The 25,904-nt window shown below is 37.2% G+C and overlaps 2 protein-coding genes across 3 annotated transcripts; one reads left to right on the top strand and one right to left on the bottom strand.

Annotated features, from left to right (window-relative positions):
• Window positions 1–16,895, top strand: LOC116305126 (speract receptor-like). Of its 2 annotated transcripts, XM_089039494.1 has the most exons (21): window positions 1–85; window positions 3,154–3,880; window positions 4,192–4,475; window positions 4,729–4,870; window positions 5,380–5,622; window positions 6,018–6,096; window positions 6,936–7,035; window positions 7,549–7,623; window positions 7,905–7,982; window positions 8,260–8,364; window positions 8,728–8,799; window positions 10,059–10,224; window positions 10,848–11,012; window positions 11,615–11,798; window positions 12,995–13,135; window positions 14,284–14,407; window positions 14,581–14,649; window positions 14,828–15,002; window positions 15,105–15,203; window positions 15,435–15,526; window positions 15,777–16,895. In XM_089039494.1, exons 2-21 carry the CDS (start codon window positions 3,205–3,207, stop codon window positions 15,882–15,884), a joined length of 3,177 nt encoding a protein of 1,058 aa, XP_088895620.1. In that variant the 5' UTR covers window positions 1–85; window positions 3,154–3,204; the 3' UTR covers window positions 15,885–16,895. The 2 variants fall into 2 exon arrangements, with proteins under 2 accessions (XP_088895620.1, XP_088895624.1); XM_089039498.1 differs by lacking the exon at window positions 1–85 and having other exon boundaries at window positions 3,042–3,880.
• On the bottom strand, window positions 16,394–25,550 carry LOC116305123 (E3 ubiquitin-protein ligase TRIM45). The gene is made up of 7 exons (XM_031714960.2): window positions 25,423–25,550; window positions 23,169–23,534; window positions 22,155–22,653; window positions 21,640–21,786; window positions 20,451–20,736; window positions 20,050–20,183; window positions 16,394–19,333 (listed from the first exon to the last, which is right to left on the bottom strand). The coding sequence occupies exons 2-7, from the start codon at window positions 23,513–23,515 to the stop codon at window positions 18,482–18,484; spliced, it is 2,265 nt and encodes a 754-aa protein (XP_031570820.2). The 5' UTR covers window positions 23,516–23,534; window positions 25,423–25,550; the 3' UTR covers window positions 16,394–18,481.
• Between the last annotated feature and the right edge of the window lie 354 nt (window positions 25,551–25,904).

Raw genomic sequence — 25,904 nt, 5'->3', positions numbered from 1 at the left:
CGAGAATTCTCCGTGGTTTGATTCAACCCTCGGCATTTTTTTATCTCATTGAAAGACAACGAATTCGTAAAACTACTTTTCAAAGGTAAACTCATATTTCTAGAGCACTATATTTTAATATCTAGCCTTGAAGCTTAACACTCGTTTCCTAACTTAGATTTAATTCAAGATTTAGTTTGCCTCAAAATTTAGTCAATGAAAATCAAACGAGCCCAAAAATTTTTTAAATTTTTCAACTAATGTTTTTTGCTCAAGAATGCTTTTCGAAAACACTTGACTTACAGGAACATTACAATATTTTTTCGTAAAAACAAGGTATCAGATTACGATTACATAAACATTTATAAGGATTTAAAACAACGTATAGTTTCTTTTACGTTGGATTAAAGTAACTAACAGATACATGAATTTAGAATTTATATTTCTGGGGTTTTTTTGAGGATCGCTAAAACACTAGAAAATATTTCATCTTTCACTTTAGTGAGTCTACTAGAATTTATTGATCTTCTCTGATTCTTATCTTATAACTTTCAAGGTTTTTGTTCACATTTTTATTTAATTTATCGTTGTAGCTATGGTGGAAAAGTAATTTTAACTTAAGAATTATGTAAAAAAAATATTTGTAATTTAGATTAGAAAAGTAATTTTCATAAAGGACATAAATGATTCTATAATACTGGGTTGAGATGTTTAAGTAACCTTCATAATTGAAACGTTTCAAGTGGTACTATATTTTACTGGGCATCTAGCTGGGGACCTAATTTAACTTATAACACTAAAGATCCTCGTAGTTTAAAAGAAGAATTCTTCTAGGTGCAACTTCGAATTCTGTCGCAGCTTTAAGGCGCGACTACACGGAGCAATTTTTGCTACAGCTTGTCTCGCAATGGCGTTATGACATAGGTTGCATGAAGTATTGCAGCTTGTAACCTACAGTGCGATTTTTAAAAAATCCGTTTAGACAATTGGCAGCATCGTTGAGAAAAGTAGAACTTGCTTTTACTTTGGGCAAATATTGCGTCTCCTTTCGCACCGCGCACACACTTTTCCAACTTGTGTCGCAACGCTGTTGCGAGACAAAATGCAGAGAAAATTGCTCCGTGTAATCGTGCCTTTTAGTCGTCCTCCTACTTGCTCTTACTAGTTATCTACTTTCAATTAATTATTTTCATGTATGTGGGTGTATTCCTGTGTTGGTTTTTTATTCATTTGTGCTCGCAATATTTGGCTATGCTGTTGAGATAATCTTGAAATTTGTCTTTCGTTTAAATGCATCTTATTTTATGCCACTTTTATTCTATTATACTCATAAATTGTGTTAGCACTAAAATAGCGAGTCTACTTAAGAAAAGAAAAAGGAAATAATATTGAGGCTGTACGAGGTAGCTTTTTTAATAGGCTTGTTAAGTCTTTTGTGGGGCCCTTTTTATTCAAGATTTCCTTTTTACTTTTTTATCGAGTGTCTTTTTTATTCATTAGGATAGTTAAAGGGGCACGACGTTTTCAAAATGCAAAAAAATTCACAACTCGAGCCCCAATTAGAACAAATAAGTATTCTCACTTACAGAGAGTGAATTTTTTCGATGCATAGAAAAATTATTGGGGTAAAAAAAAGAATTTTCTTATCTTTTATTGGCAAAATACGATGTTTCTAGCACGGGGGCAAAATAAATGTTTTTCTAGAAAAGTTCTAGAAACGTTTTTAATTAAAACGATTTGTCAATCGCGAAAGATCATAGATTATAGAGCCTGGATTTAGCTCGAACTAGTGAATTCGAGATCTAGAATTTCAATATTATAAATAAACCTCAATCCTTTTTCTGTGTATTTGTTTTCAAAGTTAACACATTTCAAAAATTACACATTAGACGTTGAAATTTCTATCTATTCTTGTAGTTCACGTTACGTCACAACCGCCATGTTGGTTGACGAAAACCAAAGCATTTCTAATTACATTCTCTGTAAGATCAACCAACATGGCGGCTGTCTCACTATTGTTTATATCTCGAGGGATTTCGATTCATGTGGTTGCGACCCAAGAACTTTCAAAAGGTTACTAAAACTTTGATGACAAACGGACACCCTCCAGTTCCAGTTCCTGTGGATCGTGAGGCCGTAGATACCAAGATCTCAAACAAAAAAACACTAGAGCGAAAGAGCATCTGAAACCAAGGGTATAGAATTGGATTGGTAAACTGACGAAATTCCGTGAGCCGAAAAGCGTTGGAAAATGAAGGGAAAAAAACTTTACTATCATTTTACTTAGTTTAGGTCGTTAAAACGTTTAACGGTAATTAAACTTTACCTGGGTCGTATTTGTAATAATATTACTAAATCATTGTGTCATTTTAATCGATCATTAGTATCACTTATTTTCGATTCTGACGTCCAAAACGTCATTTCCACTTCGCGTGAGCAGAATTCTTCATTTTCTTGCAGAATAACAATTACTTACAAAAACGAACACTTTGAAAAAAACTAGGAATCTGATCTATCGTTCATACTTTCTTAAGAGAACATAAAAAAAAGTGAATCCAATAACGTGCCAAGTATCCTATATAGTATAAACAAATAAATAACCACCGAGTTGTCAATTTTTTACCATGGGTATCTAGGACTACCGACCTAATGTCGAGAAGACAGTTAGAAGTTGACATAACACCAGTTGCTGCAGGATTTTTGGCACTCGTATTATCTCGTGGTAGGCTTAGTTTCCGACTTTGATTTTCCAAGCCATGGATAAGGGATTGAAAACACCACGAAATTTCTCTAAATTTTAAAATTTCAGACTATGCAGAGGGGAAAAAACAAATAAATCAAAAATAGACAACCCATAAATTAGGAGTCAAGATAGGCAATGAGAAAAATTTGGTTAGTTAGTTTTCGACTGATAATTTTTTTTAAATTTACATAAGTTTAAAAATTTCTATGACAGTAAAGATTTAAATAACGACAATAAAAATTATAACTCCAAAAGTTGACGATCATTGCATAGTTTGTTGGTACAGTTTTTTTAGGTGTTATTAAGATATTCCCGGCTCTCATATTTTCTCAGGGTCGATGCCTTTCTAAGGAGTACTAAATATTGTCCTAGCCTCAACTCAGTGAACTTAACGTCACTCGTTTGTTTATGATTTTTTTTAAACTTAACAGACTCCATGGGATGAAATTTGGATTATACTGAAATAGAATGGTTAGGATTCTATGATGGCTTCCTTTTGGACTGCATGGGCTAACATTCTTACCTTCAGTGCCTGCCTCTGCACCAATGTCCATGCCACAACTATTCTTCAGTTAGGACTTTTAGTTCCAATCGATGTCGTAGGACCTGGACAACTAGGTGAAGGATTGATCGTCGCCACTAAACTTGCAATCAAGAAAGTCTACGACGACGGTTTCCTAAACCGGAGCTTTTCTCTCAACTTTACCACCGCGGACACTGCTTGCAATAAGTTAAACGCTGTCAAAAAGGTCTACGAACTAAGTAATGTTGACGCCTTCATCGGCCCTGCTTGCTCAAGTGAGTGTATATCGTCAGGCCTACTTGCAACGGCTTTGAACAAGCCTATGATATCGTACTCATGTTCGTCTCTTGAACTGAGTAATAACTTGTATTATCCAACGTTCGCACGAACACAACCATATACACGGACGTATGCATCTCTTACTCCTAATATGATACATAGAGTATTGAGCCATTACAAATGGAAGAGGATATGTATAATATCAACTGAAGACCAAATATGGGCTCCGCTTGCACTAAGCGTGAAGACATATATCAATGCAAGGAATGTTTCGACTCCTTACATAGGCGTTTTTGCCCCGAGTTCCAAGCTTGATTACAAAACTGTTCTTTTTCCACCAAAAAGGATTTGTCGAGGTAAGGTGTTTCTTTTTCTGGATTAGAATAATAATTTTAAAATCAATAATATTTATGGTACACGGCGTCAGTCACGGTGTCCATCGATTGTATTGTATTTTCTCTGTATTCTGTAGGTTTTTGTCCCTCCACAAAGCCAACAGTTAAAATTTCGATTCAATCCGTGAGCTAGCCCATGGCCTTACTTAGATCAGCCACATACGGTGTTGTTTCAGTGTTCAATGAACGTGGCGTTCAATGATGTCGTTTGTGTTTTGCAACTCATAAACCATGTAACAGTTCTTGGTTTGTTAATGTTTTGTTTCTTTTAGTCATCGCTTTCTTAGCATACAGCGAAGAAGTAGCAAAGCTCCTCTGGACGGCAAACCTTCTAGGAATGAGAAATGGTGAATATGCCTTCCTGACTCTTGATTTTGACATCGAGGTTCGGTACCTCAACGGGTCTTGGCCGTACGTGCCCAAGGAAGAACTGTTTGCTACATTCGATGGTATTGTAGACATGGCGGTGGGACCACCAAGGGGTAGAGAGTTTGACCAAACTATGGTGGAAATGGAGCAGGCGCTGAGGAATAATAGCCTTCCGGTTATAAACCAGGTACTATGAAAAAATGGATAGGTGGATGAGAATACATAGATATTTTAACAGGATTTTTAACAGGATATGGGCAGGGATGACAAACCTATTAATGGGATATGGATGCATGCATGCATGCATGCATGGATGAATAGATCTATAAATAGAATAAAGGATGGAATGGGAGGATAGATATATTAATGGGAGATGGATGGCTGAATGGATGGATGGGATATGGATAGTTAAATAATTCAATATCAATTGAATATCCCAGAACCTACTATTCGGTGCGTTTCTCATCGATGCCGTCAAGCTGTATGCATACGCAGTCAACAAGTCTATCACACTTGGAAGTAACTATAAGGACGGACGAGGCATCATTGCTAATGTTTCACTGTCCAAGACACTATTTGAAGGTAAATACTAATCGACGTATCAATACAGGTGATTTACAGTCATTCTCAATACCAATGTGAATGTGAAAGTTGACCATACTATGTTGGGTTTTTGGTAATATAATAAAATAGGAAGCTAATGACGAATATTTTGTTTAAATACGCATACCACCAAAATAGACCTATTTACCTTGGGCGTAATGTTTTCCCATTTCAGACCACGTGTCATTCTCTTGATAATCAAATTTTTTGTTTGAGTTGTATCCATATTTATGTGTCTTCTTGTGACCAACCGTCAAAAAAAGAAATGATACTCAAGGGAATGAGATGTGGTCCGTAATGGGAAAACATTACGCCTATGGTAAAGAGGTCTATATTGCCACGATATTATCTAAACATAGATCTATTGTTTTTCTTCTTCTCCCCTCTCCTCTATCTCTTTCACTCTCTCTCTCTCTATCTCTTTCTCTATCGTTGTCTCTCTGTCTTACTATTTAAAACGCATCTAAATAACAAAACCGGTTTTTCAGGTTCTTCGGGGCCGTTTGGCATCAACAAAAATGGTGACAGAACACCGTACTTCGTGTTCACAAACAGACAGAACGGCAGCGTGGTACCAATAGCTGAATTCAATCTCCTCAAGGACCCAAATGAACCCGGTTACTTTACTCTTTTTAACTCAACGATCATTTGGCCAGGGGGGAGCACGGCTATTCCACGTGATGAACCCGTTTGTGGATTCCGGGGGGAGAATTGTGTTGAAGAACCAAAAGGTAGGGGGAAAATACTATCATTTAAAGAATTGCTAATCATATTCATATTTTTCAAAGGATAAATTTCCCATTCCTATCATTTTTCTTTCATTTCCTTTAACCATTTTTATTTTTATAGTCCTATTCTCATTACTTTTCCTTTTCTCATCCTAGCTTTACTCCTGTTCCTTTGACTTTTCGAACAATCTCTATTCGTAATAATTCCGATTCCTATCCAGTGTACTTTTCCCATTCCTATCCCTCTTCTCATATAAATACCTTTTCCTATATTTCTTCATGTTTTCTGAAGACAATAGCATACAAAAAGAGTCTATGTTCAATATGGATCAGATATATATATCTATGCGTATCTAACATAAGTTGGTTATATATTATCTTTTCTACTGAATACACAGACAACACGTTCTGGTTTTATATGCTGATTCTTCCAATAGTCCTGGTCATAGCAGGGATTGCGGGCTTTTTCTACTACAGGTACACGATACATGTATAGTTTTTCAATAAGTCTAGTGTTCTACCATTTCATTACTACGTGTCATTCTTTTGAGAATGAGATTCTTTGTTTGAGTTGTATCCATACTCATGTGTCTAGACCTAATCCTTACATGGGCAACCCTTAAACAAAGAAATAAAATTGTAACTGTAATGACATGTGGTTTGAAATGACGAGAAAATATTTCACCGAAGACGAATAGGGGCTTTGCACCATCACGTGATGGCAGCTATGACAGGAGACAGGAACAATTGAATCTGGCCTAATCTGATTTACATGAGAATAAATTCAGTTTCACTGGGACAAGAGACTCTATTGTTAATTGTGCCTCCTGTCGTGGCTGCCATTACGTGATGGTGCAAAGCCTCTATAAGGTCTATTCCTCAAATATGGCTGTGATTTTATTTAATGTTAGTTTCTAGCTTCATTTCTTAGATCAAAAAAAATGTATATAAGGGGGCCGAGTACCATAGCAGAGAGAGATTCAATTTAAAACCTTCTAAGAAAGATATATATACATAATTTAACGCTAGTTTCAAAAAAAGGTAAGAACCTGACCAAAAAAAAAAGATTTTCAATATAATGATTGAATTTTTTATATGAACGGGCTGAATACTTTAGCAGATAGTTATTACAAAACCTTCTAAGAAAGATTCTGCATACAGAATTAAACACTGATTTAAAAAAAAAAAAAAACAAAGAAAAAGTTTTTCGATATAATGGCTGAAATTTAAATAGATACCATCAAGAGAACTGGAAATATAACGTCCTATAGGATTGTAAGTCAATTAATCTTCAATCATCATTGTTTCCATTTCAGGAAAAAGCTTTTCGAAAAAGATCTGATAAGCAGCTCCTGGCTGATTAGTTACAACGACATCTCATTCATGCTGGCGGCAACTAGTCGATATTCAAGCAGGGTGAGTTAGAATCGAACATCAGCCGAAATTTGTTTCGAGCAACTTTGCAGAACACACCTTGTTATCTCTTGTTATCCTGAGCGTAATATGTTCCCACTTCAGACCAGTTGTCATTTACTTGAAAATAATTTAATTAGTTTGAGTCATATCCATATTCATTTACATAATCATAAACAAAGAAACGATAAATGGCACGTAGTCTGAAATTGGACAACATTGTGCCCAAGGGAAAGAGTTTAAATAGCCAAACAAAAATCTCACAACAGTGAGGTGCATGGGACATAAGATTTAAACTTAAACTGAATTCATTATAAACTTTATCGTTTTGATCACTAAAAACGAAACGGAAAGAGCGCTTTCGCGCGCAAGTTGATGACACACGGGAATAGGGTAAGGCGAAATTTAAACTGCATCTGGTTACTAAAAACAGCCGAACCGGGAATTTACATGCCGCGCGTTATTAAGAGGTTTCTCTCACTTACTTATGCTCTCTTGTTGATACCTCACACACAGATACGAAGTCGAGCTTCAGTAGCTAGCTCCATGGGTATGGCCGCTGGACACTCATCCAACGTTGGTCGCTTCAAGGTAAATGAAGATAATTTTAAAATCTACCAATAGTGAAATAAGGCTAAATAGATTCTATAACAAATAAGTCTGTAATCAAGGAACACAGTGTTATACAATGTATTCTAAATCAAACAAAATGGCAAACTGATGGATTCCCAAGACAGTCAAGAGACAAAAACATGGCGGCCATTGTGGTGCCGTTAACAATGAATGCTAATGAGAAATCATTTATTAAACGGCACCAACATGGCCGCGATGACGTAACGTGCAATCGAAGAGTAGTCTTTTTTTTTCTATAGGGTGAGCTCATATACGTAAAAAGACTTAGAAAGGAAAGCATTAATTTGACAAGAGATGTTTTGATTGACATGAAAAAGGTAAGTTATTTTTAGCAATCATGAAAAAAAATGTGTAAAAATCGCTAAAAACAGTTTGAGTCTAAATTCCAATGGAACTCAGTGGATAAAGCGCCACACTGTGGAAATGCCACTGTTAAATTCCATGTATTTTTTATTTTATTTTATTTATGTACATATATTCATTTTATTATATAATTACCAATGAAATATCTATCCGAAAATTCAACAAATGAGTTCCGAATTCCACAACGTTCCAGATTCCTATTATTATCTAATTCTATTAAATCCTGACCAGGTCCGCGATATACGTCATGCAAATCTTAACCAATACACTGGTGTTTGTGTCCAGTCCCCTAACATCTGCATTACGTCATTATTTTGTAACCGAGGCAGTCTACAGGTATCTAATTAACATTATCAAATACATTAATTTTATTCGCACACTAAATTTAGTTGTCTGAGTTAATGAAATCTATGGTTTCGACTCCTCTTAGTAACTGTTGCTATGTCCCATCCCACAAGCTCAACAAATTAGCTAGAATATATCAGAATTAATCGTAGTACTCTTTAAAGGAGATACCGTGTAGTTATTTGTGGGACATGGTTTTAATGCCACTGGGAAAGCTGCTGCAACGTCTGAGTCATTTCTGCTACGGATTTAGAAACCTTAATACGCATTTCTTTTCAATATCTTATTTTCTAAAAAGTATATATATTGCATATTTATACTAATCTAACACGAAACACCTATATATTTCTGAAGGATATTCTTGCTAATGACGACATCAACTTGGACTGGATGTTTCGACAGTCATTTGCCAATGACATTGTCGCTGTAAGTTATGTCATCATGACACATTATAAGCTATATGATATACACTGCAATTATTTTAGAAAAAACCAGTTAAATTCTCGTAATACTCGGTCGAGTACATATACTTAGCACAAGACTTAGATGATGACGACGATGGTGATGATGATGATGTTGATAATGATGATGACGATGAAGCTGATGATGATAATGATGATGATGATGGTGGTGGTGGTGATGATGATGGCGATGCTGATAATAATAATAATGATTATGATTATGATGTATCATACCAATGATACAGTCGATCCCAAAACGTTGTCCAAGTGAAAAGAGGTTTATAGGACAATAAATGTCACGTGTTCATTAAATATTCAGTTTTACGCGCGTGCATTTTTTTAATTAGCATACTGATGCAAAAGTAAATTACAGTATTGAAAACTGAATCTGAAAGATGCCGCGTGCTTTCTCGGATGATTTAAGGTGGAGAATGGTATACCAACATTTGTTTTATGCAAAAACATACCAGGAGATAGCCGCTAATCTGTTTGTAAGTCCTAAAACGGTCAAACGGACATCTACACTAGTGGAGACATTAATCCTTGGCCCGTCGGTCGACCTCTTCAAACAGGAAAACTTTTTCCGCATGAAGAGTATATCGTCATGGAGTGTCTTCTAGAACATCCTGAAATGCAATTGAATGAAATAGCGTCGAAAATATTCAATACAACTGGCCCTGCTTTTAGTGCCCAAACATTATGCAGAACGGTCCACAGGCTTGGATTCACGCGCAAGAAGGTATGGTACGTGCAGATTGGTTTGCTCATTACTCATTACTCAGTCTTGAAGAACGTTCTCTAAGTCTGGTAAGGCTTTCACTAGCTCAGAACATAGCTCTGAAACGGTCTCTAACACTGGAAAATTGGGTAAACTTCTTACAACGTAGCTAGACTTCTTCTTGGAGTCCAAAACCCGAACTTCTAAAGTCGAAAGAACTTGTTTTGAATTACCCGCCGTCGACATTTTCTGCCACGCATGTGATGCAGCACGTTCAGATTCCTAGTTCCACACGCGCGTAAAACTGAATATTTAATGAACACGTGACATTTATTGTCCTATAAACCTCTTTTCACTTGGACAACGTTTTTGGGATCGACTGTATATCAATATAGAGATTTGTGTTCAACGGAAACTGTAAAGGACCAAGAATAGATCTTTGTGGCACTACCTAACTAAGAACTATACAGAAATGAATAAAATGCTTGTGATTTCATTTCCCTTAGGGTATGGAGGCTCTTCACAGCAGTGCTGTGTACGCTCATGGAAATCTTAAATCCTCAAACTGTTTGATTGACAGCCGGTGGGTGTGTCGTATTGCCGATTATGGACTGGATCTAATTCGTGTGAACCAGAAGGATAAGGATACTGGTGACTACGCTAGATATCGAGGTACGGTCTTGTGAATTTCGTATATGGTGAAACCTGCACGCGGCACTTTCGCGGTACCGCACTGGCAAAATGCTTCCAACCAATTACAGCGCGCGACATCACTGTTCATCCAATCAAATGATTTGATAAGAACCTGTCACGGTAACGGTACCGGACTGGCAAAATGCTTTGAACCTGTCACAGTCACGGTACAAGAGTGACGACATGCGTTGAACCAATCACAGCTCATGAAATCATTGCTTATTCAATCAAATGCTCGGATTCGACACTATTGCGTTCACGGTATAATACTGACGACATGCTTTGAACCAATCACATCGCATAAGAACATTGCTCATCCAATCATATGCTCGGACACGTTACGATCACGGTACACTACTGACGACCTGCCTTAAACCAATGACATTGCATGAAATCATTGCTCATCCAATCAAATGCTCGGACACCTCAGCGTCATGGCACACCACGTCCTTACCAAAAACTTATCAACACAATCTACCTCTAACTTTTTGGGTAAAACCCGAAAGCTTTGAACACGTGCAACTTCACCCTTTTTGTGGGCTGCAATGAATTAACTGAATTTATGAAACTTAACTTCGTTATTCATTAACTTCGTTTATCAGATATGCTTTGGACCGCACCAGAACTCCTTGAATACGCCAAGAAGAACCAATTGTCTAAACACAAGACACAAAGCGGAGATGTTTATAGTTTCGGAATTATTTTATATGAGATCTTAACAAGAGATGAACCGTTTATAAACAACACTAGCACCATAACACCACAAGGTAGGTGCACTTGCGCAAAGCGGGAACTTCTACACTTTAAATGGCTTTAAAGAGGGAACCAGAAAACAAACAAAAAAATGGAGAAATAAAAAATAGAAATAAGTTGGTGATTCTGTATGTAATGTTACATTATATATTGTGTTTTGTGATGGTGTTGTGTCATGTCATGTCGAGTTGTACTGTGTTGCGTTGTGGTGTGGTGTGGTGTGGTGTGGTGTGGTGAGGTGTGGTGTGGCGTGGCGTGGCGTGGCGTGGTGTGGTGTGGTGTGGTGTGGTGTGGTGTGGTGTGGTGTGGTCTAGTGTGGTCTGGTGTGGTGTGGTGTGGTGTGGTGTGGCGTGGTGTGGTGTGGTGTGGGGTGGGGTGGGGTGGGGTGGGGTGGGGTGGTGTGGTGTGGTGTGGTGTCGTGTGGTGTCGTGTCGTGTGGTGTCGTGTCGTGTCGTGTCGTGTCGTGTCGTGTCGTGTCGTGTCGTGTCGTGTCGTGTCGTGTCGTGTGTTTTCTTGCGTCGCGTTGCAGTCTTTGGTTGTGTCTTCGTATTATTCTTTACTTTTTGAAATCATAATATTTGACCATAACTAAAAATAAAAACCTATTTAAACCCAGAAATTGTCTACTATGTTGGCCATCATCAAAGCCCTCCATACAGACCACAGTTACCCAAGGCTACACTAGAGCTACACGACCAGAGAATCATCGAGTGCATTAACGAGTGTTGGGACGATGAACCGATAAAGAGACCTACTTTTACTGCTGTCAAGAAAAAACTGAGGGCGTTAACTAAGAGCAAGTAAGTTTGTGTAAAAGCTTATCAATCATTAAAGTTCTTGTTTATGTATTAAGAAAATAATTGGACAGTAACCTATATGGGACTAATGAGAAGCTGTATAATTAAAAACTATTATGTTTCTCGCTCGAGGACTCGCTCGTTAGCGATATGATACGGAAAAACGAGTGAATAAAAACGATATCAAGTTCTTAACATGTGATATTTTGTTTATTACACATTTAGGCTCGATATATAACACGCACAAAATGTTTTATTGTCTTAAATATCCTTAACCGATTTACACCATTTCAAAATGTTAAAGAATTATACGTTTCCAATTCAATATCATTCAAGATATTAAAGCTTAATTAAAAATGTAAGAAGCACAAAATTCATCTTGAATTTGATAGAAATAAACACTAAATAGAGATTTATCTCGTCACTCTTGACTACTATCGTAGTCAAGTTACAGTTACAGTTTACCGTGAAGTGATATCGTATCACTTCACTGATATGGTTTTTATTCACGGCTTTATTTCACGGATATCGAGCTTAAATGTGTAATAAATAATGTTAAAAAACTCATTAATAATTCATGAAGGAAACACAATAGAAATCATGACCATGAAGGAGGTTTTATATCTGATATAGATTCGTCTTCATTTGCATAAACTTTAACTTGGATTTTCTCTATCAAACTTGGTTCATTTCGTAAAGAATTCGGTACAGTATGAGAACATACATCTGGGGTTTTTTAAGCCGTTTAATAAACTCGCAGATCGTGTTTTATCGGGTCTAAAACCACTCGGCTACGCCTCATGTTTTATACCCGATAAAACACTCTTGCTCGTTTATTAAACAGTACATAATGACAGTAAAAAGAAGTGGTAATGATAATAACAATGGTGATTATAACGATAATAATAATTTATTTCTTATAAGTTGAATTTGATAAAATGTGCTTAAAATTTCAAAAAAAAATTTCTAAAAAGTAGATTTTTTTAAGAATCTTTCTTTGACTCACAACACATTGCGCGCCAAATCGCCAAAAAACACGTTGGAAACAAACGTTTAAAAATCATGCAACCTATCTTTAGCCATCATCAATCCAACCAAAAATTAAAAATATCCTCAACTTATTTTTTGGGAGCCAATCAGAATTAAGGAACATAGCAAAGTTGTTTTTTATTTGCTAAAATGTTTAACATATATTCTAGAAACTCGAATATTGTGGATAACATGATCGCTATGATGGCTAAGTACACGGATCAACTGGAGGATTTGGTGGAAGAAAGGACGAAGCAGCTGGCAGAAGAGAAAGCAAAGACAGACGAACTGCTCTTTAAGATGTTACCAAGGTAAATGAAGAAGCTATTAATTATTATTATTATTGATATTAGGCTTTCAGACTTCGGTAGATTTTTTGTTCAACTTCATGGGAGTCAAATCTTAAAAATTAAAAAATGTATTGTTGCTATGGAGACGTAAATAATGGCTTTAAGCCAATCACAGTTCGTTTTGTATTCTCAATATAGCAAAAAATAAAAAATAAAAAAAATTGTGGGGTTAGCACTTTTCACATGGTTCAAAAGGACCTGTTGGATTATAAAACAATAGAACAAGGCAGTAAAACGATAGATTCGTTCTAATGTTTGACACTTAAAGGTGTGCTAATAACCGATTTATGGCCGCCATGTTGAATTTTTTCAACATGGCTGCAGGAAAACATGAAAACAAGTTTTAAAATAGCTTGTTTGCCTGAGTAGGTCAAAGCAACTTATGTTTTGTCGCAGGAATTCCTTGCTTGTCGTAGCTCCTCTCGTCCCAATTTATCTACCTTTCTTCGAATATTACGTTTATAACGTTTAAGCTAAAAAGCTTTAAGTATTAGAGTTCACAAATTATAAGTCGCTATCTGCTTTTCTATTATATACGACAAACACTTGAAATTTGCAGAATCATTAAAGCATATATTATAGACTTACCACTCAAAATAACTCCTCAAGATCGTAACTGCGTGTGTCAACTCTAATAAGCGCCATATTTCGTCAAGTTCCCAACATTTTCAATTCAGCTTCTACTAGCTGCTTCGACTGCAAAGCTGGATTTACAGCCATTTTTCCCTTACTTTACTAACTCCAATATAAAGTCAATATGTCTGTCAACTCCTTGAAACAACTTGTATTAGCTTTGGGTTCGCCAAGATTGGAAATAAGTAAAAGCATGTTTACTAAAATACTTTAAATTTGCATTTTCATTCAAACTTCGTGCACAATCAGTGCACGATGGTATTTGACACAGGGAGCCCATTTGATATAATATTGATGTTTAAACCGGAAATAAAAGGCTTGGCACAAAACTAATAGATATTTAATTTCGTCTTATTTTCCTGTTTACTTACTATTTACTGTGACCAATTCAAGTGGGCTCGCTGTGGTATTCCAGTAGGATCCAGTGACGCAGTTATTTATTTATTATATATTATTTATTTGATCACATTTTTTAGACCAATAGCGGAAGAGCTAAAGAAAGGAAACTCGGTTGCTCCGGAGAGTTTTGCAAGTGTTACGATATTCTTTAGTGACATTGTTGGATTCACGAGTGTAGCAGCTCAGAGCACGCCATTCCAGGTAGGTTTAATTAAATAGTGCTCTTCCTTCCTTCCTTCCTTCCTTCCTTCCTTCCTTCCTTCCTTCCTTCCTTCCTTCCTTCCTTCCTTCCTCCCTCCCTCCCTCCCTTCTTTCCTTCTTTCTTTCTTTTCCTATTCCTTTTCATTTCGTCCTCCATGTCATTATAATTTCAGGTCGTCGACCTCCTAAACGCGCTCTACACATGTTTCGACAAAGTGGTCGACGAACACGATGTGTACAAGGTTTGTAAACATCAACTTATCCTTATATTCAGCATCAGAATATTCACAGTGAAAAATGCACAACTTCACAAATTCAATAAATCAAGGCTAACCCAGAGCAATAGAAAATTCGAAACTGGAGTATCACAGAAAGGAGAAAAAGCCATGAGGTACAGTTTTGTTTTTGTTTTTCTCCCAGGTTGAGACTATAGGGGATGCCTACATGGTAGTATCCGGGCTCCCTGTACGTAACGGTAACCGGCATGCCGGAGAGATAGCATCGATGGCTCTCAATCTGTTGAGTACGGTCCGCGACTTTGAGATTCCACACATGCCAACGAGAAGAGTACAACTACGAATTGGTATCCATACAGGTTAGTAGATACAGCCAATCAAATGTAGCGGACTTGGATCCATTCAACTTGTGACTGTGTTTGATGACAAATGTACCAAGTATTCCCGTTTCTCATTTTCAGGATCGTGTGTTGCTGGGGTGGTTGGTCTGAAAATGCCTCGGTACTGTTTGTTTGGAGATACAGTGAATTACGCTTCAAGGATGGAATCAAGTGGACTAGGTGAGTCGATCCATATACCGCTTTATCTCGTGCATCCCGCATCCAACCCAATCCAGCCAGCTAGCCAGCCAGCCACATATCCCTAATCTTTCCATCATTTAATTCAATTATTTAATTTCACCCATCCATATTCATTCATCCATCCGTCCGTCCATTATTCCATTCCATACCACCTTGCATTCTTTAATTATTTTAAAACAAAACATGACTAAAACCTCAACATTTCTCCAGCGTTACGAATTCATGTCAGTCCTGAATGCAAAGAAGTCCTAGGAGCTCTAGGCGGTTACCATCTGCAGGAAAGAGGTCCTGTCAACATGAAGGTAGGTTGGCCAGACAAGATGACCTAACAGTTAGTCAGTTTGCAGATTGTCCTTGAAAACGATTCGAATGCGCTACGTGTGAATGAGACTTTGTTTGAAAAGGGAATAGAAAATATGCCACTTTGAAAATATTCCAGACACGTGTGGAAAAGACCTAAAGCAATATGAAGGGGAAAATGCATGTATATAATTTTAGATACTAGATTTTCTGAGAAAAACTTTAACCAATATTCTTCTTTTTTTCCCCCAGGGCAAAGGTACAATCGTGACTTACTTCCTCCAGGGCAAAGAAGGGTTCAATAAACCTTTGCCAGACTTGAAAGATGCTGTTGGATTAGCGGAACATGAATTTAAATAATTTCTTTTCATTGCCAATGGACCTAGCGAATGCCTGGTTCGCATGATGACGTCTTTTTAGACATCACTAAAAAAAGATTACGTCACAAAGGAACATAAATGTAATTAGACAACGGATTTTACAACACGACGAATGTTTCGCAAGAGATGCATTAAAACTAGACACCATAAGAATGATGACACATCCCAAGAGCAGGTACATCCGACATTGCAAGACCAGATCGGCCGAACTGTAGAAGAGGAAAAATATTTTCCATATCTATTTTTTACTTTTTCTCCCGTCTTTGGCAGTATTTGTTAATGCTTTTTTAGCGTTACTGCAAAATTATGTTTGCTTATTTATTTATTTATTTATTTATTTATTTATTTTGCTTCTCATTCAGATAAAAAATAATAATATATAATGCGACAGAGAAAGTCTTTTAGGTATGACGTCAAGATGGCGGCAATGACGTCATACCATAAACAGCTTAAAAATAAATTATTACACTTTATTTTCAAAAAGTAAGCTGAATTTAATTATTTTTTATTTTGAAAGAGTGCGGCTCATAACGAGCTGAACATTATCTATTTAGTGATCGCGAGCACATAAGCGTTTATATTTACTTAACTTGTAGTTATGCAAGGCGCGCTAGATCTAGTTCTTTGTTCTGGAAGGATGCGGCTTATAGAATCATACGCTGACCATTATTTACTTTAGTGATAGCGAGCACATAAGCGTTTATATTCACTTAACTTGTTAAAAAGCGCAGCTTTGCGAGTTCAAAGACACTACCGCTACAATCATTTATATAAGAAAAGCTTTTTCTGGGGACAAAAGGCTCGGGCGAATCGAGATACACCACAACTGGCATTGTATATCAAGCCATATTACACAACGTTCCGTGTAATAACCTTTAATTAACTTAATTTATAACTTTTTAAGAGGTACAGCAAAACTAGTCAAGATTAGTATTTACCAAAATTAATATATACATAGACATTTGAAATAAATTTGGACTTTTTAAAACGCGGGTTTTTGTTTTGTTTTTTGGTTTTTTTTTTTTTTTTTTTTTGTTTTGCCTGGTTTTCATAGTCGCCATGTTGGAGGAACGTCGAGTCAACCAAAATGGCGGCTAAATGTTCCGATGTTTTATTCTATTGGGAAAGATTGCAAATCAAAAGTATTTAAATGAAGGTGAATACGACAAGTGTTATCGACATAGTGTTATCGTGTTTGACTTCATAACATGCCAATGCCATCTAGAGCTCAGATTTTTTCTTTCTGAGCTCTTATTTCATATGGCTGCTATAGTAAATTCCTTTCATGCCAATACCACCTCTTCATTTTGCCCTTCATTATAAGACTATATGAGCATTTAACAATCACTATGGTTACCATATTGAAGAAAATTTGAATTACCATTAGCTGAGTTGATCTTCGAAACAAACTCAAGATCAACCAATCAGAATTGAGGATTCAAAATCAAATTTTGATTAGCATTTCCCATGATTCTGCCAAGAAAAACCATGAAATATGAATTTTTCATTCTTTAAATCGATGATAAATGCTACTAGTTGAACTCATATGGTGGAATTCTATTTCATTCATCACGAGAAATCTACATTGTACTCATACACGTCAGAATGCAGCAGCTCAATTTAGAGGACATAACAATAGCTTTCCAATTTCCAGGAGATAAAATTCTTTTGTTTTGTTCTCCAAACCGAGCTGCTTTGACGACACATGTAAGGGGTCTCTTCATTGTATTTATTTTTTTTTATTTTTTATTTTTTAAAGAATGTCTTTAATTCCGTGTTGAATATCGTAACTTGTCACAGTCATTCGAAAGGAACACTTTTTGATTCAGTTTGATTTCAAGTTAACTATTTTATACTATAAATTTAAATTAAATTGTAAATTAAATATCTTTGATTCTAAGCGAATTGTTATCTCTGTTATCTTTGTCAGCATTCTAAAAGGCCGGGCTTTGTCTTGGAGAATGTTACAGCGTTTCTCAATCCCACGTGCGAAATCGTACAACTTAATTTGCCGTGGCGACTAAAAAGGGTTTGGGTGGATGTCAATCAATGGAATAATTCCATGACATTTTCATAAACCTACATACTACCAGGGCACGTGTCTATGGAATGTCATGGAAACGCCTTGATTGACGTCCACTAAAACCTACTTCATCGCGACGGAAAATTGCACGATTTTGCGCGTGTCATAAACTGACCTCTTGCGTATGACGTCAAAGCAGTTCGATTTGGAGGACAAAACCAAAGAATTTCAATCTCCTAAGTATTGGAAATCAATTTTTATGTCCTCCAAATTGAGCTGCAAATTTTCCGACGTGCTGCAAAGTGTGTATTTAGTAAAGGGTCATAAATATTAGTAAGATACCACTTGGTGGCATTAAACACTGAATGAGTTTTGAATAGATTGGAAAGTTGTCAAACTTGTGTGCGGGAAACTGCACGATTTCGCGCGTGTAGTTCTAAATATTACACTATAGATATCAGTGTAGTTATACCAAATGGTACCTTTAAACATTGAATGAGTTATGAATATATGTTAAGTGTATGCTACATTGAATACATAGGAAAGTTGTCCAACTAGAAGACATAAATGCGGTTATTGCTCAAATCAGAGACTACAATATACCCACTGTTAGGCATGATAGCAACACTCTCAGGGAACGAGAGCTGCCCTGCATCACCATTACCTTCAGTGCCTACCTCTTTGCAGAAGTTACCCTTCGAGTCTAAGATCTGTAGTCGATGGTTACCCATATCAGCCACGATGATATTGCCAGCTATATCTATTGCAATACCCCTGGGATGCGTAAACTGACCCTCCCCTGATCCATGGGTTCCAAAGTGGCGTAGATATTTTCCATTCATGTCAAAAACTTGAATTCGATGATTCTTGGAATCAGAGACCAGAATTTCGTCATCGTCGTTGCTTATTAACAAGTAACATGGCGCGCTTAACTGACCAGGGCGATCGCCGAGGCTGCCAAACTTGAACATAAACTTCCCCTCGGACGAAAACATTTGTACTCTATGGTTCTCCATGTCAGCCACTAGGATCTCATTCCTCTGCGTCACGGCCACGCCCCATGGAGATTTAAAGTATCCATTGCCTATTCCTTCACGACCAAATTTACCAATGAATCCGCCATTGCGGTTTAAGACCTGGATCCTATTATTGCCATTATCACATACGATTATACGCCCCTTTTGATCAACTGCGACGTCAGTTGGGCAGTTGAATTCCCCTTTACGGTCCCCATGACTACCAAAGGAAGTGACGTATTCACCTTTGGATCCCAGGACTTGGATACGGTGATTGTAGCTATCAGCTACGTAGATTCGTCCATCTGAATCTACCGCTACACCGAACGGCGATTTGAATTCTCTCTTCTTGCTGCCGTATTGGCCGATTCTCATGAGGGTTGGACCAATCTAGGACATGATTTTTGGCATTAATAAAAGCCAATTTTTAAATTCAGGGTTCGTGCTGAGGTAACGACTTAAAATTCAAGGACTATTCAAGGAGTATACAAGGGCCCAAAAATTAATTTTCAAGGAGTATGTTCAGATTTTCCAATCTTTCTGACTAGATCTATTTCAGAACCATGCAAGTAATCAACAAAGCAAAAATTCAAGGAGTTTTCAAGGAGTTTCGCTAAACATCGTAAAACTCAAGAGCTTTTCAAGTGCCCTTAAAAACGTGAGTTTTCAAGGAGTTTAAGGAGTAGCACGAACCCTGTAAATTACATGCCCTTCATAGAATGATGTATCACTTTTCACTAGCTGAATAGGCCCTTTGCATCGAATAGTAACGTGCTGATATATATCGCTTTGATAATGATTCAACTTAGCCGAAGGTTCCTTAGGAAAGGCCCTCCTCACTGACAAACATCAAACTATAAAAAAAGATATTTTATTGAGGGGAAACAGTATTTAAAAAAGGTTTTGGATATGACATTAGTAATGCAGCAGAAGTTATTGAAATAATTTTTTTGACGTCCAGTAACAGTCACGTGATTATGTCCCGCGACCTATCGGGCGGGCCTATTACGCGACCAATCTAGTCTCCAAAATTCCAGGTGTCTACATAAGCGCAAAGTCTCAGAAACATAGAAAGCGCTCTAAGACTGATTTTCTCAGGTTCTTACCTCTTTGTATTCTCGACGGTTGACCACAAGGATGGTGAACGGGCTGTCCATGATAGGCTTGTCTTGGATCATGACTGATGCCTGATGGTGTCCGTTCACTTCTGGTGTGTAGTACACCATATATGTACCATCACCTAATGGAACAAATAACCGAGATATGGTATGCTTGCTCTGATTGGTCAAAATATTGATACAGAAAAGGATGGAACGATGGCCAAAGTTTTCAAAATCGTTTTAGGCTCTTTCTTGTTGTTGCTAGACATGAAGCATGAGGCATGAAGATAATAAAACAACAGCCAAGGTTAATGAATTTGGAGTTAAACAATGAAACCTAACCCAGAATACAATAAAGTTTGCAAGAAAGACACATATGGCACTTATGGTGGGTAAACGCAACCCACCTTTGTCTTCAACTCGGCATGGCAGCTCAGAACCATCCGGCTGTGTCAATTGAATGAACACTCTATCTCCTCCTATGCTTCTGGCGCCGCGCCGGTCCTTGGTATAAAGTTTGAAGTGTGTTTCGATCTTGACACGTGCTGTATGGATCCCCTCGCCAGTCGCGAACGAGATGGATGCGAAGGTACTGGATGCGTGAATCTTACCTACAGATTCAATGACTGTTTTGATGTTGCTGCTGTCGCAGATGTATTCTACTGTATCATCTTCTTCTGGCTCAAGTTTCACCTTACGAATAGACAAACGCATAAAAACTCTTTTAGCTTGGGTGTAATATTTACTCTAACGGATACGGCGTGCTGCGTCCGGCACAGCACTTTGAAGTACACTCTTAGCTCAATGGAATACTGGGAGAACCAACATAGCACTCAGTTGATGTAATGTATTCTGAAAATCTATTGTATTCTATTGTCGTTATATCTATTGTATTAGGTGTGTTTCATTGCATTTTATGAATACGTTACATCAACTGCTTGCTACATAGTCTCTCCCATAAACTACTTCGACGATGCGGCGACCATCTTGAATCGCAAGGCATTATGGGTCCCCAGGGGGCAAAATAAAACGAATATGCTGAGATAATGACTCCACCTTATTTCAGAAATTTCTCCAGTTATGGAACTGTCCATTTATATTAATTTATCTCTTGTCAAATTGTCTTGTTATTTTATTTACTTTATTTTATTTAAACAATTTTCCAAAGTAATTTGGCCATGTAATTAATGAGAACCAGGCCTAAGCTAGGTTACATTAACAAGAACATTTAGTTAAACTATTGATTTTACGGTATTTATGAACCGTAAATGTCAATCTACGCCATTATTGTAACAAAGCTTTGTCTATTTGTCCCCTGGATGACCCATAACCCCTTGTGATTCAAGATGGCCGCCGCAACGTCGAAGTAGTCTATTGAGAATTCTAACAAATTCTACACGCGAGAAGTATCGATGCTTCTTCGCAAATGTTCTCCCAATACCCACGTGCCTTATTAATGTACGCACAACGCGCGCGCGTATTCTATTTCTTCACTGACGAATACTGGGACGCGCGGCACCGCCAAGGCACGGCAAAATACGGCATCTCCATACAGTAAACCTAAAATAGTAGTTAAAAATTTGTTCAGCGTGTTACCTTCAAGTTGTTAAGGCTTTCCAGTCTTCCTTTCATCTGCAGTATTTCCACTTCATTACCAAACACCATCACATTATCTGCAAACTCACAGCACCCGGTCAACTTGCCGATCTCAAGCTCAATGCTGTCCTTTTGTAACCCAAGGACCTAGAATTTGCGAAGAAAGAAATATTTAACTACTACAAAGTTAAATAAAACCTATAAAGCATATGCATGTTACGTCATAACCACCATCCGGATCCTGGTTGACGAAAAGAAAGCACTCCTCATTAGCGTCTCTTGTTAGGTCTCTCTATACCAAGATGCTTCTCGAACTTTCTTTCTTAATCAAATTTGTATTTCCTCATGGAAATAGAAAGACAATTGGGAATTTACTGAACAAAAGAAAGTGTGCAAGGGAGTCTGGTATGTGGGAGTCAAATGACGCCATCATGCAAATGTGAATTTTGAGCCATTTAACACAACACGACATCTATTTAACGCATGGTTGAACTGCTCTAGACTCCTAGCCTCACCTTTTGTTTCGATATGTTCACATCAGACAACTGTTTCAATAACTTCTGTTCAGCTTCCATCAAAGCTTTGATCCTGACTTGCGTATTATGGTGAATCTCCCGCGCTAAGGTTTGATGGCATTCATGCAGCCGGCGAGACATTTCGTCTACTTCTGACATCGTTTTCTTTAGCTGTGGTATCCGTTCCTTCGCTTTCTCTAAAGATTCCTGTATGTCCGTTCGTCTGAGAGGCAAGGCCTCTTTAGGGTAGACATACTGGTGCTCTCGGTGTTCTAATATTGTACAAACTCGGCAGATTGCTTCGTCACATGTGATGCAGAAATACTTGATGACGTTTCTGGTGTGATGCTTGCAAAATGATAGACTGTAGCGGTCGAGTTCCTGATCTTCATTGTCTTCTCCTTCGATGGTATTGATGATCCGGTGGTCAAGGGTATCGTGAGCGCGTTTGTGTTCTGCTACACATGACGTGCATAGATCTTTACTGCAGTCAACGCATCTACAAGAAAAAAAGGTACGGTGATAGTAATAATGTTTTATGTATAGTAAACAACATTTTAATTTGTATCGATACCCTGCAGAAAACAACCTCTGAGCTGATCAAAGTCATGGCATGTCTAACTCACAGATCGAATTGGAATAGCAATATTGCACCATCAAGTGCCGGCGCCTATAATACAGGCTTGGGCTGCCTGTGGTTAGATGGCAGATCAATAAAATCCCTTTGCTCTCGGGGATTGAATTCTTTCTTATGTAAAACGATTGTATTGTTCCTGCCATCTAACATGGCTGCCGTCATGCGATGATGGAAAGCCCCTATTAGCGTGTCAGGTTTTGCGTAGGTAGGAAACACGAGAACCCGGTTAAGACCCTTCACATTGAAGAAGACACCTATGAACTCTGTAACTTATTTGGTGATGCCGAGTGCACTAATGCTACACCACCCTTGATAGGAATATACAGGGGAGGAGAGGGTAGGGAAGGAAAGGGGCGACGATGATTCAAGAGAATTACCTTGACGTTGCAAAGTCAGGAGAGTCGTCTTCGCACGTCTCGCACTTTTTTGTCTCTCTGATCTCTTTCTTCAGCTCATCACCTTTATTTTTCACCAATTCAAGCAATTGATTGATAAAAAAATTCGCTTTCATTTGCTCGATGCCAGACTCCGGGATGGGCGTGACCATACGGCATGTTGGACACGTGATCGTACTAGACGAATCATTATTGGCGATGCGCTGCAGGCATCCTGTACAGAACGAGTGCATGCAATCCAGCACTCGAGGTTTGCATAATCGTTCCAGGCAGATTGCACAGATCAGCTGCTCGTTGATCTGCTCGAGCACGTGGACTACTGACGTCATCCTTGAATGGGCGTGGTTTCTGGATTGATACGAAAATTGGAAATCATGGCTTTGAGCAATAGACACGTGGTAAATGGTATTTACAAACAACTGTGGCCAACGTGCCAAAATTTCTATGCCGATTCAGTCACGTTAAAATTTAGCGACAACATCGATGGTCACGTGAAACAGTGTTACAAACAGTCATGTACAAATTACTGCTCAAACCGTTAGGCACGTATAGTAAAATAAAATAAAATAATAAATAGGATTTCATTAGATTTTACATGAGGTCATTTGTGACCGACATGGTAACTAAATACTTTAACAAGAAAAATAGTCACGTGTTGTGGTCATTGTTACTTACATTGTTCAAGTGCTAAGTTACTGCTACTAACATAAATCACGTGATCTTTGGGCGGTTTGACAAAGGTTTGACAGAGGTTACGCTAATAAGTCAAGATAATTTTGGTCCAAAAATCAGTCACTCGTTAGGGCTACTTCAGTTGCTTCTTCCCATATGAAATCTTCAGCTTCCTTTTTCAGCTTCCTTTTCAGCTTACGTTTTGAACTCGATTAATTTGATCGAGAAAAACCGACTTTAAGTAAAATTCGTGCATATCATAAATATTAAATGATATCCAAAAGAAACGATAACAAACATAACCGAATAAATGCGAGATAATTTGTTTGCATTCAGGAAAAGCTACTTCCAAGAGAGAAACAAACTACTCCAATATAAATAATAACGTTAAATTATCTTTACAAAATAATTGTTTCAAAATCAAAATCAGAAAGCATCCATTAGTTCGTCTAGAAAAAAGGTTGTTTAAATTTTTTTTTTTTTTTTTTTTTTTGTTTTTTTTGTTTTAATTTTCGAATTAAATGTGTAGAACATAATAGACTGATTTATGAATACAAAATGGCGGCCTCAATAACAGGTTCTCGACTCCTCTGTTTACAAAAACACCAGTAAAAAATGACAAATATCAAATAATTTGAAAACAGATTAATCAAACTCAAAAGCAAAACGTTAAATACTTTGGACAAAGAAATACCTAGTTTAAAGCAGTTTTCGTATAAGTCGGAACCGAAAATTTTTACCGTACATAGCCATACTGTAACTATGATTTGATTGGTCAACGCGCATGCACGAAAACAATAGGAAGCCATTTTGATGCTATAAAGACATCTTTAGCGTGCGCTTCCCATCCGCACGGAAAATAGTCCATATAAAAATTTCGTCCTTATCTCTTTTTAAAAAAACATGGGCGCTGGAGTTTATGTGCATGGATAGCACTGATTTTTATGCTTAGATAGACTAAAGCGAGTGATTTTTGAGTCACATTTAACGAAATAGTTTAGGAGGAAGCTTTCTCATCGAAAAATGAGTTTTAAAAAAAATTTATTAAAAGAATGCGGTGTACAATATATAACATTAAAAATATTAAGTAAAATATCGAGATTTCATAATGTTGAAAAATCTTGTTAAAAGACTAATTTGTTTTTGTGAAAATTATTATAAATTGAAACAAAATAAATGAAAGAAGCTGGCTTCGTACTTTGAAAAGTTAAAAGTAAAGAAAAATTAAGATTAAAAGACTTAAAAGTTTTGAATTTTTAACACCACTTTTTAGTAGGTAAAATTGATCTCTACCAATGACCTTTCAACCTCACTCGTAGAGAATAAAGAAAATAAAACTTAATAGAAAATTTTAGAATAAAAAACTAATGAAATGTAAGGTAAGGCTGAATGAAGTTATTTTTATTCGTATGTAGGTACTTTACTAACGACAAAATTCTTTTTTTTTATATATTTTTCTTACAATACAAATGGCGGATTCTTGATTTTGAGATCAGACAATAGCTCGAATCAAAAGTTAACCAACGAATGTGATGAATTTGATATGGCTTTTAACCCCGCTTACCTCTCAAATCAAGGAATTTCTCGCCTGAGCAATCTTTTCACAAGGCAGCCATCCGGAGAACGCTGCAATCGGTGATTCACTCTTGTGATTTTAATGGCTTTAGACTTTACTCGATTCACCAATGCATTCCTTCGTGAAAATATCTCATCAGTTTCTTCTCTCACCTGCCATCAAAGGGCTGTTTTAGAAGCAAGTCAGCCAATCAGAATGCTTCTTAGAAGTAGACATGCTGTAGTGTACAGGTCTTTGGCAGGTCTCTCTTTATATGGTTCAGTACCTTTTCGTCCTCATAAGTAACCTTACTATATTTCGAGTTTTAAATTTAATGGATAGCAAAATGAATAAAACAGTAAGAAAATTCAAAGGCATGAAGTAAGTCTACATCTAAATATACTTACCCATAGTTCATTGCGTCGATCGCCGCCATTTTGTTTTAGTTCAAAAATAATCGATGTCCAACAATCCGAATCCCTTTATTTACT

The sequence above is a fragment of the Actinia tenebrosa genome, unplaced genomic scaffold (genome assembly GCF_029948245.1).
Source record: "Actinia tenebrosa isolate PJP-AT-01 unplaced genomic scaffold, QUT_ActTen_1.0 PGA_scaffold0__85_contigs__length_37466705, whole genome shotgun sequence".
NCBI classification, from domain to species: Eukaryota; Metazoa; Cnidaria; class Anthozoa; order Actiniaria; family Actiniidae; genus Actinia; species Actinia tenebrosa.
This window is presented reverse-complemented; position numbering and strand designations above follow the sequence as displayed.